The following is a 14,292-nucleotide window of genomic DNA, read 5'->3' as shown; positions in this document are numbered from 1 at the left end:
TACACATCAAAAACTGCGTTTTTTCTTTTAATTTACGTTTATAAAATGTCGTTATTCCTGAAATTGAAAAATCAAAACTTTACAATTTTCTGGTTATGAAATTTACATTCACCTTATAAAAATCTCAAATTCAGAAAAGCTATCACTCACGTTTTATTATATAGAAATTATCTTGAACAAAAATGCGGGTATTAAAATCCTAAACATTTGGATCTTTGGGATGCAAATATATAGATATAAGCGAATTGCGGAATTTTTTTCTGACACGTGCACTCCCTGCAGCCATTAACATGTGAGCTAAATGAGTGAATGGCATTGACGTTTTAAGTGTAAATCTTATAATTCCTGCACAGAATAATTAATCGAAATCATATATTACAATATTATTTAATTAGAGTTTCTGTCATTTTTGTTTAACCTGGTTCCTATCGGTTTTTTTTCTTGAGAATTTAAGTATTTTCTTAAAAATTCATGAATTCTATGTATGCCTGACTCATGGACATAGGAAACACGGGACTAGGCATTCAATCCTAACTCGGGCGAGCGGGAGTGAATCCACGGGAGGGAGGAGAATTCCATGTGTGGGGAAGGCCGCCATCTCACGATGTGCCATTTGATTACGGGCACGAGCATTTTTGACGACAAACTGTACATGAACTTATAAACATGTGGGCGCTGCCATGTTTGTCGCGGGACATCAAAAGGTGGCGGACCTCCCCCCTCATTGCATTACCCCCGCAATGGCATGCCTAGTCCCTTGTTTCCTATGTCCATGGTCTGACTTAATTTGTTGATGACCCCTTATAAAATTCTTTATGATTGTTGTCACGAAAAGTGTCTGAAACATAATTTAAAAGCCAAATAAAATTGACATGAACATTATTGATCGCATACCTAAAAGGAAAATTGATAAAAAGTAACGTAAAATGAAAAATTTGTTAAAGAAAGTCAGGTAATTTCCAAATTCGGATTTTGTAGCCACTCGGTTATTGCAAAGACTACTCGATACCGCTAAATTCGGATTTTTCAATTTTCTTTAACAAAAAATAACATAAATCTTAAACTTACTGATTAAAGGGTGCATAAATTATTTTAAAAATTTCAGCATTTGTACATTTCAAAAATGTCAAAATAACGAGCATTTATAAATTTTAGGTTTTGTTGAGTATTTTCATTTACAGACCTCATTAACTCATTAACGTTTGCTCATGTCAAATCATAATTTTGATCCGCTGAATATGCCTGGCTTTAGTTAAATAATAAAATTTGACATTAGTCAATCTTACATTTTTTTCAATTTTATTATACACACATATGTGGCATTCTTTGTCACTGTTCTTCAAGTGAGACTAAAGTTTTAACTATTGGTGGGAATTGGGCAACATTCTTTCCGCCGAATTTTTCAAATTACCAAATTTTCGTGATACACATACTTCTTAGAGAAGGATCCTTGCTTTTCTTTAACAAATAATCACATCAATGTAAGATTGCAAGTAATATAAATTGAGTACAGGTTCCAATAATCCTTACCACGTATGAATAATCCAAAATGAAACATTTTTTATTATACTCATACTTTTGATTGTACAGTAAGCCTCACGTCCTAATACAATTAAAGTTATGGCACTAACGATAAACAATCAATATTGCTTTCATTTTTTTCACATTATTAAACTTAAATCTCAGGAAGATTAGATTTTTATAAAATTACTTTAGTGTCTTCAAACATGGCGACAAAATAACGGCATTTATAATGCTTCTCTTATAAACAAATAATAATAATAGCGACGATAATAAATCTGGTCGACATTTTTTTTATGAGACTAAAATCGCTTTGGCATCAAGTAACTTAAAGTAACTCAAAGTAGTACACAAAAGTTCGACTGTCGAAAAATATGCTTCCTTTACGAAGAGTTAAAAAACGTGTTCTCGATAACCTCGATCTATATGCAATGATCTTCGACCTTATTTTACATTTGCTTGTGAGTTGAAAAAGCGTAGATTTCGATCTTTCGAATAAATTTGAAAACGATGAGTAGCTTGCACACTTATTTATCTAGAGGAATTATTTTATAGCTACAACACAAGGTCAATTATCAACCATGATACCAAATCTGTATCCAATTTTCTTAAATATAAAGGAATTTCTTACTAATCATATTTTTAATTATTTGTATGAAAAAAAAAGATTTATTTGTGAATAAAAAAAACATTTTGGTAAGAACTAAAAAAATATTTATCAGGTCAAATAAGAAAATAAATCTATATATGAAGAAAACTATATTGATGAAATTGAATTCCTTCAAGTCACGATATGCTTTTATCCGTTTATAGCTACTATACATCTATTAATAATATATATGAATATCAATTTTGTTATTCTTTCGTTATTGTCGATTCACATTTACTTAATTAAGCCTACCTATTCGACACACAAAAAGTGTATAGACCGATTTCATATGAAATCAGACAGAATTGTTTCGGGCTGAAATACATTTTTTTCAAAAGCAAAATATGTTTTGCTTTTCGCAAAAAAAATCGAATGATGAGAAAACTAATAAAAATTATAATTGAAATGTTGTATTATGAGAGCTAGTTGACATTATTTCATTTTCTTTGCGGATGCTTGTAGTGCAATCTACAATCTTTTAAATCCTCTCAAGAAGTTTTAATTTTTTTTTAATTATGATATTTTTGAATTATAATATTTCTTCATGAAGAAAATTTTATTTTCTTACGATATAAAGAAAATCAAAATATCAATTGTTTTTTTTTAATTTCACAGTAAAGTAAAAGTCAATGAAACTAAAATAAATTGATAAATTTCAACTTGACGAAATTCTGAAACCACAATTTTCGAAATCCGAAAATTTCTTGTTACTAAAAATGCAATTAGCTATCGCAAAAAATATTTAAATTTAATTTATCGTATAGTTTTAAATTTAAAAGAGCTTTTCAAAAGATTAAAGTGTGCACGTATACCTGTAAAATAAAACATTATTTTAATCGACGAAAATATTAAGTATATTGTTTTTCGGGTTTTAAGATTTTTTTATTTATGTAATTTCGGGAATTTAATCAATGATTCAATTTGTTATTTTTGAGATTGTCTAGTTTCATAAATTGTTACCTTAAGAATATTTCAATTTTGCTAATAAACATTTTTGGTCGTTTTTTGTTGTTGTTATTCAAGAATTTTGTAATTTTCTGAAACAATGTATCTGAATTTTTATACCGTTAAATGAAACAGCAAATTACGAAAGTTTTTTCGTAATTTAAGCTAAATTTACGAAAATGCCGTTATAATTTCATAATTTTATAACAACTTACAACAAATTCACTTTAGAATATCGTAAAATTTAAATGCGCTTACGTTAAAGCATCGGAAATTTCGTACAATTTTTCGTTTTTTTTTTAGAATAAATTTACAGAATATAAAGTTGCAGAATTTAAAAAATCTGATCTTTTAGATTTTTAATAAAAAAATGATTAAATTATATAATTTTTGCTTAACCGTTTTGATCAATTTATCTTAAATCAAGTTTTTTTCAAATTTTAAAGATCTAATATTTCTAAATTTTGTAACAGTATATTTTGCAAAGACATAGAACTTGAAATTTTTTTAATATTACGAAAACACTACATTTAAGAAAAAACTGAAATTAGAATTTCCTCAAAAAGGCCACTTCTGATTTTTTGTTGAATCTTGTTTTAAATATCATTACGATATGAAACTAAGAATGTTTAAAAAAAATCGATATTTATAACAAATTTATTTTGCCTTATAAAAAATTAGTTTTCCCTATAATAGAATAGTTTAGTGAAGACACAATCTGCAGAATATGTATCTGATATTATTAAAATTTATTACTAAAACCAAAATCAATAAAAAATTAAAGGTGGCCTTCTTAAGAAAATTCAATGTTGACTTTTTTCGAAAATTTTACCGAAATTTGTCCACTTTTAAAATTTTGAAAAGTTTTGAAAAGGAATTTGGAAATGTGTAGACTGCACATATAGCTACCGTAAAGAGAATTAAATTGTATCAAATTTTACCAAGATAGGAATTTTCGAATGAAATTTCCTTAAATTTTTTTCACAATTCACCTAAATATTCCCTGAGTTCGTGAAAAAATTTGGTAATAAAAGATAAGTATTTTGTATTTTACCCAGGAAACAATATATTAGACCCAACAAATTCCGTGACATTTCAAATGAAATCGGACTATAGCGTTTTTGAAACACGCACACATGAAGCTTTTACTATATTTTTTAACTAATTCTGCGATAGAAACCTAAAGTATGAAAACAAAAGGTAATTGTGTGAATCTAAACACGTTTTATAGATCTCATGGTGTAATAATAATGTGAATTTTCCTAATTTAGATTAGGAAATAGTTTTATAAGATTACTTAAATAACCGAAGAATGTATTTCGTAATCCTAGTTTTGTGGATGTATGTATCAAGTAAATATTTTAGGTCGAGCTTTGGTTAAAGACTTATTAACAATGAATAAATAAACATTCTTGGCAAACCTAAAGACACGTGGAGGAATATTTACCCAATAAATAACTACTATAAACAATCAATTTGTACACTAAACTTAGTTTTAATCAGCTTATAAAAATTGTGTTTAATTTACAAACGTGTAATTGTATGGTGCAACGAACATGCGAAATCTTTTTCTGAATATTTTTTAGTTAATTTTTAATTTTTGATGTTTCAGAGTACTTATATCTTGTTTTTTGTTTTCGAGTTAAAAGATTTATCACTACGTATTATGATATAATTTACAAAATTATTTATATTATTACAACTTTTGGTCGGTTTGCAACTTTTTATCCTTCAGTTTGTTTCTCTATTTTTTTCGAATATCTACAGTTTATTTTTGAGTTTAAATCCTCCACGTGCAAATTATGTCTATTTTTCATATCACTTTTTAAAATTTAAGCTAATATTACTTATTGGTATAACATATGGCAAATATCGATGGCGCATAGCACAAAAAGTGCTCCTCGATTTCCTATCATCACATAAGTAGTCATTCGATACATTTTATATCGAAAATCTCCTTAATTTCAGAAAAAACAAACAGAGATCAAAATTTCTGAACAAATTTTTTCTAACAACAATTTTGACTATTCCTCTTACTCCTCGTCTTCAGTCGGTATTTCTAAAAAAAGAAAAGAATTCATTATTATTTTCATTATTTAATTATCAACCTCCATTAAAAATGTTTAATCTTTTTTTCAAGTAAAAGTTGAAATAAATAAAAAGTGCTTATTCGTAAGACTACAATTGAATGGTTCCAATGAACTAAGCGAAACAGACTAGGCTGCGGATTGCGATCAAAATTAAATATTCAGTTAAAATACAAAATAAATACTTCAACCCAATATATATGAATTTCTGAATGAGGGCAGAGAAGTTTCCATTTGAAAAAATCAAACAATTTCGAGTAAATTTTCCAAGAATCTTAAGATTTAAATTAAAAATAGAATATTCAATTTTTCACGAAAATAAAAACTTGCTCCCGATATATGGTGATGCTGATTAAGTATAACAAATTTTTCGTACACAAAATTTGTTTATTTTCATAAAATCACCATTTTTATGCAATAAACCCATTTTCGGAAGAATTTTGCAGGAATTTGAAAACGCACAAATTATTTTAAGAAAACTTTACAAAAATGAAAGTTTTTAAAATTGTCCATTTTCATAAAATTTACGAGAGAAATGATAAATATTGAATTAATTATTAGTGAAAAATTATATATATGTAATGATCTCGTAATATATTTTCAAAATAGTGTTTTTGGAAATATGAAATCCAATTTAGAATTATTTTTAGAATTCCTTTAGATTATTCGCCGAAGTGAATCCCTTTGAAAGTTATTTATAAATTACTGATCTCGACATAGAAACTGTGGAACTGATGCGAGCGAGAAAGATGCTGGCGCAGGTGTCCTTTTTTGATTAAGTGCTGTAGCAATATGAAAATGAAATTGGTGGCAAAGAAATAGAAATTTATTTTGCAACTAGAGATTCTTAAAGACAGATAAAAGACAAAATTTATAAAGATCATTTCTTTTAATGATATAAATAGGAAATATTTTCTGAATTGTAATTGAAACAAATATAATGTTAACTATTATTTCAATTGTGTACATAATTTTTTTCTATTAAAAATAAATATAATAAAATACCCGATTGTATTTTTTATGTTTGATTCTATAATTTCAATTTTTTGTAATTAAAAAATGTGTTCGCTTCAAACTACTATGCCAAAAAATATACAAATGTACTACAAATGTTAAAATAATAAATTGTATTAATAACAATTACTTTAGTGAGAATTCGCTAAAAACAAATAAATAATTGAAGATCTGAAATGCTTGAAAAGTAGATATATTAATTTATGAAAATGAATGAATTATGGTATATTAAAGAAAAGAAAAGTTTTATTTTCGGAATTTTCATTATTCTTTATTAGATATTTTTTATACCATTAATTAGCCTCCAAGTAGAATCAATTCAGAAACTCTCTGTCTCTTTTTTTATTAATAACATTTTTAAACATAATAATGAAAATTAAAAAAAGCCAATCTTTATTATATTCAGTAAAATTATTTATTTGTTATATTTTTGACATTTCTAAAATAAATTTAATAAATGAGAAATTATTTTCATATTTAAATTCTTTTAAGTCGCCCGAAAATTTCTTAATGATAAAAATCAGAAATTGTTATTAAACTCCAATCATTTGGATAACTTTTAAAAAATAAAACATTGCATCAATTTGTTATTTTATCAAGAATTGCCAATTTTTTTACTTCTTCGATTCTTAAAATTATGAAAAAAGTTTGAATTGTAAGTTTTGTCCAAAAGAAATTTTGAAATCCTCAAAGATTTATAAAAGAAAATATGTTTCGAGAATTTCAAATATAAATTTTAAAAAAAAGTTGTTTTTTCTGCAAAAAATTTTTTTTTAATTTAAAAGAAAATAAAATTGAGAAAAAACCTTTCTATGAAAAACAATATATGATAAAACAAAATTAACTCTGTTATTTTTTAAATTTAATAACTTTATAACTATTTAGTAAATCGGACATTCTATTTTTTGAAAATAAATTGCAATTATATTTTAACAAGTCATTTTTGCTTAGTCGAATTTTTGATTAAAATGTATTTCATCCTTTTTTTAAATTAATTAACAAATCATCAAAATAAAAAAAATATAACAAAAAAGTTTTTACTTATTGGAAAGAGTGAAAAATTCCGAAAAATAACATTTTCAAAATAGAAAATTGGCGAAATGAAATTGCCAAAATATAAAAATGCCCAATTGGAAAATTTCCTACCAGTTTATAATATTACCGGATTTTAAATTCCCGAGCGTTTAGAATATTTCCGAATTTTAAAAGAATGGAATAATAAAATTTCCGAGAAAAAATTGACGAATTATAAAATATCCGATACTGTACAATTTCTCAATCCAAAAATCCGGGAATTTTAACATATGAAACAATTGTTTTTAATAAATATTATTTATTCACTAGACAATAATGGAATATTCAAACAATAATTTAAAAATATACAATAAAAAGTTTTTTTGATCCAAATATTTAATTATTGTATTTTTAACGAATAAATAATATTTTCTAAATAAAATATTTTTTAAAGTGTTTATATTCGGGAATTTTACCGTCGGATATTTTATAAATCGCCAAATTTTTGTCAAGAATTAAGAGAATTAACAGAGTTAATATTTTTAATCGCGTAATGTTTCCTACAAAAAGGATTTTCCAAATTTATTTTTAACAATATTTTTTGGTAATAATTGTTAATTAGGCCTGGCGAATATATGGTTCAAATCTAAAAATTATACCATTATTTTATTAAAAACAAGTTATAATCTTAGCTTTATTTACTTTATAAATGTCGGCAAGATGAAACTGAACCACGTGACTACCTTAACTTCAACTTAAAAATGTCAATTATTATAAAAATCTTGGAAATACAGTTCCAATTATATGCCATTTAAAAATCTTTATATGAAGATCCCTCTTTCAGCATAACTTCAACATCATTCAAACCATTTAAAAAATCTGCCCAATATTATTTTTAGTACTTACGTAGTAGTAAGCGTCTGAAGGATTTCTTCGGGGCTCTTCTTCATCTTCTTGAAGTTTGCCCAGTGACTCTTCGGCACCGTCCACTCCAAAAATATCTCGACATTCTTCTTAAGACTATCAAACTCTGAAATTTCTCCAACTTGAACCGGCTGCTTTCCCGCAGAAATCAAAGAATCCTGAAGAACTTCATCAATCAGTCTTTTTCCAAATCCCAACTCAACCAATCTCTCCGGTTGAGAGATTCTCTTCAGCAAAACCGCCAACAGCAATCTCATTTTCTCGATAGGCATAACCCTATACTTCATTCGGTCATTAAAAATCTCCACCTGATTATCATCTTCATCCGAATTCGTGTTAGCAGAAAGTCGACACAACTTCTGGTGAAATTCCAAGTCACTTTTTATCCTGAAGAATGTTTTGCATCTTCTACAACAATACGGCTCATTCCTTCCATGTATACATTTCATATGCTTCTTCCAATGAGGCAACTGTGTGAACCCTGCCCTGCATTCTACACATTTAAAAGGTCGTTCCCCAGTATGTCTTCTCGTATGAAGTTTCAAAGCCGTCGAATGAGCAAATGCCTGCCAGCAGACAAGACACCTAAAAGGTCTTTGGCCAGAATGTGTCCTTTGGTGAACAGTCAATTGAGATTTTTGGGCGAACCTTTGACCGCATGTTGCACAACCATGAGGTCTGTCTTGGGCATGAGTCCTCATGTGCTGAGGAAGATGTCCTTTCAGAGTTTTATTGCAAATCACACAAAGAAAAGACTTTACATCATGATGAAGACAATCCATATGCTTCTTCAGCGCATCCCTCCTAACAAATCCCCTTCCACAAATCTCACATTTGTGATCTTTCTGTCCATTGTGTCTCTTCATGTGCAGTGTCAAATTCGCAGCGCAAGTAAATGTCCCAGCGCAAAGTGCACAGTGGAAAGGCTTCACCTGACTATGGGTTCTTCGATGTTGCATCAACTGACCACCTCTAGCAAAGCTCTTGTCACACTCGGAACATTTGTAAGGCTTGAACCCTGTGTGTGTTCTCAAATGCAGTTTTAATCTTTCCTTTAATGGAAATTCTTTTCCACACTCGTTACATTTATAAAGAGGACCATTTGCATGAGCAACTTTGTAGTGGTTCCTCAATCCTCCACCCCCTTTAAATTTCGCACTGCAAATCCAACAAGTGTATTTCTTTGGTTGTTTTTCCACAGCAGTTCCCTTTTCCAGAGAATCTGCAGGACTTGGAGTTTTTTCATCAGCCTGGACGACGTTATTGTTTTCCTGCTCTAAACGATAATTAGCTTGAATTATCGCATCGATCTTCTCTCTCAGATTCTTCTCAGCAGTATCCTCACTTTTATTGGTTTTTCTTTTCTTGAGCACTTCATTTTCAAAATCATCTGAGACGTTATTTTCTAAAGGATCGTGTTGGAAGGCGTATATCTCATCCTCAATGTCTTGATTCAGATAGTCTGAATCCACACTCGACTCAACGAGAACTTCAGCCTCTTTACCTTTCTTCTTTGTAACTTTCTTGTCATTTTTAGAATTGTCTTTTCTCCTTCCATTGCTGATTTTCATTTTCTTTTTCTTTTTGGGTTTATTCTTAGAGACTTTCTTGATAGAATCATCATCAAGGGTCAGTGCTTCCTCTTCAGGGCTCAAGTCTGTCCATCGGGGTGATCTTCTCTTCTTAGGATATTCTTTGCAACCATTCAGTGTCTTCACTTCATCAAACTTATAAAATTGGAACTCTTGGGAATTTAATTCGTCATTCCCTTGAGAGAAACTCCTTAGAGCCTTCAAAGCATCAGTTGCACCAGCAGTGTCATCTGTTGCTTCTTGAATTCGAAATTGTTCAACTGGCAAAAGTTCTGTGAAATGGATCTCTTCCTGGGGTTGATCCTGCCCCAAAATCTGGGTATTGGTCATGGTTAAATTCTATTTAGAAATTTGAGATCTTGAAGAGAGTTGAACGCTTGTTGGGTATGCTCGCAGAGAAACGAGCATACCCGATTATCAGAATCTCTATCGTAATTAGAAAAAGGTTCTTAGAAAAATATATGTGGTAACTATCTTTATCGTCATCAAGGGTTAGAGATGATTTGATAATCTCAAAATGTGTATTTGAACGATATCACTTTTCTTGTAATCTCTTAAAGAAATTAATTAGTCTAATCATGTAGAACACCTTCCAAGGTACATGCAGAAACGACTCCTCACCTGGAAAGAATGCTCGCTTTATCTTCTTTTATCGGGTCCACTTTGTTTATAGCTTACACTGCTGCAAGTTGAATTGAGTTCGTTATCGCTCCCTCTTATCAGTACGACTGCTCTACAAGTGCCGGCTCAAGCCTCGTAATGTGTTCTTGAAAGAAAAGATTTTTCGATATTCCGGATATCCGGAAAGTGTGTTTGGTTCCCGTACAGGCGTCGGAATCACTGGTGCTGGAAGTACGACTTGATGAGAAGGAACTGAACTCTCTGGCGTGTTCTTCGATCGACTGAGGATACGTCGACGAAGTCTTCGTCGACTATGTTCCTGCAGTTCGGGCGATTGCGCGCTTTTTCAGCGCAAGCGCAATCGCGGGTCGATAACAGCCGAGTCGATTAGGCTTTTCCAAATGCAACGAATCCCTCCTTCAGGTCCCTCGAAGCACCGCTCCCTCTTTTTCGTCTCGCTTTTTGTGCCTCTCTGCTTTTGTTTTATCGGTCGGTCTGTTCGTCTGTGACCCTTGACTCTCCCTCTCCTAGATCAGAAATCGACCTTCCGCTATCAGAAGCCCGGCCAGCATCTCGTGTAAGCGACCCTCGGGAATTCGTTTTGAAATTCAATGATCACGAGCGAATGACTAATAAACGCTTTCTTCCCTCCTCGTCATGCGGCATCGATGTCGCCCGGGAATTCCAATTCTGCAACTCGAATCCGTTCGAAATCGTTCCCCAGTCAAGTTGGAGAACTTTCTTACTTCAAGACAAATTTCTCCACTTTTGGAATTTTTTCTCGTTCCGGATATTAAGAATTTTCTACAATATTTTTCCAATTTTCGTCCAAATCTTTGCAAGAAAGCGACAAATTGAATAGCTTGACGCTTATCTTTGGTATATTAATCCGACTTCTTATCTTGTCGAAATTCCTGGCAGGTAGCCTTGATTACGGCACATTGTATTACAGTCTTAGTTGATAACTTTGGTACTTAATTTCATAGCGACCTTCACCTTTCTATCTTTCTCTCTCATATATATTTTTATGCATGTTCTATATTTTCCTTTTTTTTATGATGGCAAGTTATGGCCTGACTAGACACTTTGTAAGCGTGCAAAATCACACGGTGCGTATCATGTGTTCGAGGGAAAATAGTGCAAATTGTCGTCTAGGACTTTTTTATCTGATTAAGCGGTTCTATATTTTCTACGTTTAACTATGTTAGTAGTACTTTTGCTGTCCGAGGCCTTGGTTAACAAAGGGAGAGCCCGTCACCAATCTGAAAGAAATTAGAAATACCAAAGCCATTTTTTTGTCCAAAATACTACAGGCGCCAAAGTTAGTCACATTTAAAATACAGGTAAATAGCGTATGTAAAAAGAAATCTAATATATTTATCCTGCAATGTAGAACAAAAATAATCTTGTAAGTTTCCGATGAAATGACAAATTTTTATGTGTTAGTAGATAAACCACGGGTAATTCGATTATATGGTTGACAATCTTATTGCAGGAGGATGATTTTCTTTTCGTAATGAGGTTGCAGTTGAATTGAAGAAACATGACTAAACATGTCTATTAAGGTGATTAAAAAAATATTATTTTCGAATCTGAATACAAGGGTGCCCTAGAAACTTGATTTTGAAAACTCCCTGATTTTCCCTTGAACAATTTTTCCTTTCCCATAGTCATTAATATACATAGGACAAAATTTTAGTCTTGTAAAATATCTTTTACAAATGGAATAGAATCATAAAATTGAACTTTTCAATTACAAAATTCAAAGAATTTACTTCAGCGAAAAAAGATAACTTTTGTATCCAAAAGACGAACTAAGAAAAAACAGTTTAATTTTCAACAAAAAGATGAATTCTCAAAGAAAAAGGTAAGAGCTGACGTTTTAAAAACAAAACAAAATTCAACCAAATCGTTAAATTTCTATCAAAATAGCTCGCTTTTTAAAACCAAAAAGACGAATATTGAACTAAGAAAATTAATTCTTTACGCATATTTTAATCCTCAACTAAAAAAGAAAAAATCTCGATTTAAAATGAATAAATTAAATTTTCAGTATAAAAAATTTATTTTAAAGCAAAGATAAAAACGAATCTTCAACTGGAATAACTGATTGTTCTGTTAAAAAACAATTTTTTAAAAAAGAACAAAAATATGTCGAATATAAATATAAGCGACAGGCGAAGCAACTACAAAAAAATACACAGAAAAAGAAATAAAAGGTAAATAAATTAGTGACAGTTGCATTTTTATAGAAATATGAAATTTCTAGTAAAATGTGCATTTTTGAACCAAAAAACCGAATTTAAAAAAAAACATAGTTGAATTTTCAACCCAAAATAGCGAATTTTCAACAGAATAGTTTAGTTTTCAATAAAAAGGGATGACTTTTAAACAAAATGTTTGAATTTTGAACCAAAAAATAAAATTTTTAACTGTATATATGATGCTTAGGTAAAAACAATTGCCTAAAAAAATAAAAATACAGGGCAAATAAATTAGTGACCAGAGTGGCCGCCAAACTTCATTTCCAAGAATTCCTACTTTTTCCAAAAAAATACCTTACAAATTCTTTTACCTAACAAACGTTGTATTTTGCCTAAGTTTTTCATGACTTACATTCTACAACCATCCTGGTATATAAGTTACCATTCTGGTTATAAGGCCCTTTTTTTTATTTATTTTAAGGTTCTCAGTGTCTTCAAAATTAAAATAAAAAGAATTTTATTCAAAATATTTAGGATACGATATAAGTTTAAATTTAAATTAATTATATTAAATTATACCCTTTTATATTACCATCATTGTAAATAATATATAATGATAATGATTAAATTCGTTCAAAAGGAAAATAAAACATTCGTTTCACTTATTTCTTTAAAAAAATATAAAGCAGGTAAGATAAAAGTAAAAGAGGATAATTCTGTCTGTATAAAAATTTAGTACATGTATTTTAAAGACACTGCGAAAATAAAAACAACAAAAAATCAATTTAAAAATTAAACAGAAAAAAAATCAATCGATTTTGATTTTTTTAAATTTCTTCACAAAAAAAGGTGCAACTTTTACTGTGCGTGTTCCCATTTGAAAATATTTTTTTTGCCTTACAAAATGAATCACCCTAATGTAGGCTTGGGAGACTTTATAGCTTTAAAAATAGAGTTCAATGACTTTAGACTTAATGGTCTAATTAAACACAAGACTTTTGACAAGCCTCAAAAACATTTAAATTCATACTTTTATAGGACATACAATATAATTCTAAATATTATATTTCTGAATGTAGATAGATTATTCGAAGAAACACATATTTAATAAAATCTTCAATTAAAAACAATTAACTATAATAATAATCAATTCTAAGGCTTCATTTATTTTCAATCATAGAACATTTTTAACTCCATAATACATCATTTGCAATTCTGACAAGCTTTGAAGTCTGTGACCTAGCTTCCTTCTACTGGCTACACTATTATTAATTAAGTCGAATTTCGCATGCACTTTCGCACGAGATTAAACACCTCAGCAAAATGACGTCACCCCAAGGTCTTATAATATGATTGTTTGTAATCCAGTATTAAGGATCAGAGTGAAAAAAAGAGCTCAAAAATGGGGAAATAGGGGAATTTTTTTGCGGAAAGGGCTAAGAGTAAGAGAAAGGTTAAGTCTTCATTTTTACATTTAGAAAAGAAGAAACCATTGTTTTCATACGAAATTATATAGCTTTTAAATGATGTTAAATGATTTTTTAATCATTTCTTCCTTTAATGAATATATTTTTAGATTCTCCTCATAATGAGAAGGTATTAGTTTTATGCGAAAACTGATGATTAATTAACATATTTTTAGATCTTTTTTATGTGCATAATTTTTAGGTTTCGTCTCTTTTCGTATCTTACATAATTTGACCGAAGAATTGAATTTTTTA

The 14,292-nt window shown here is 29.5% G+C and overlaps 1 protein-coding gene across 6 annotated transcripts in view; it reads right to left on the bottom strand.

Moving 5' to 3' along the window:
• Window positions 1-4,705: 4,705 nt before the first annotated feature.
• Window positions 4,706-14,292, bottom strand: part of LOC117168105 (zinc finger protein 436-like) — a 42,166-nt gene continuing 32,579 nt past the window's right edge. For 5 of the 6 annotated variants that reach the window (XM_033353488.1, XM_033353487.1, XM_033353485.1 and 2 more), the window contains exons 2-3: window positions 8,137-11,629; window positions 4,706-5,174 (exon numbers count right to left, since the gene is read on the bottom strand). In XM_033353488.1, the coding sequence (XP_033209379.1) occupies window positions 5,162-5,174; window positions 8,137-10,076 (1,953 nt within the window). In that variant the 5' untranslated portion in view covers window positions 10,077-11,629 and the 3' untranslated portion in view covers window positions 4,706-5,161. Of the gene's footprint in view, window positions 5,175-8,132; window positions 11,630-14,292 lie in introns of those variants that run through there. The other variant, XM_033353490.1, reaches the window with a different exon arrangement.

Source organism: Belonocnema kinseyi, chromosome 2 (assembly GCF_010883055.1).
Source record: "Belonocnema kinseyi isolate 2016_QV_RU_SX_M_011 chromosome 2, B_treatae_v1, whole genome shotgun sequence".
Taxonomy (NCBI): domain Eukaryota; kingdom Metazoa; phylum Arthropoda; class Insecta; order Hymenoptera; family Cynipidae; genus Belonocnema; species Belonocnema kinseyi.
This window is presented reverse-complemented; position numbering and strand designations above follow the sequence as displayed.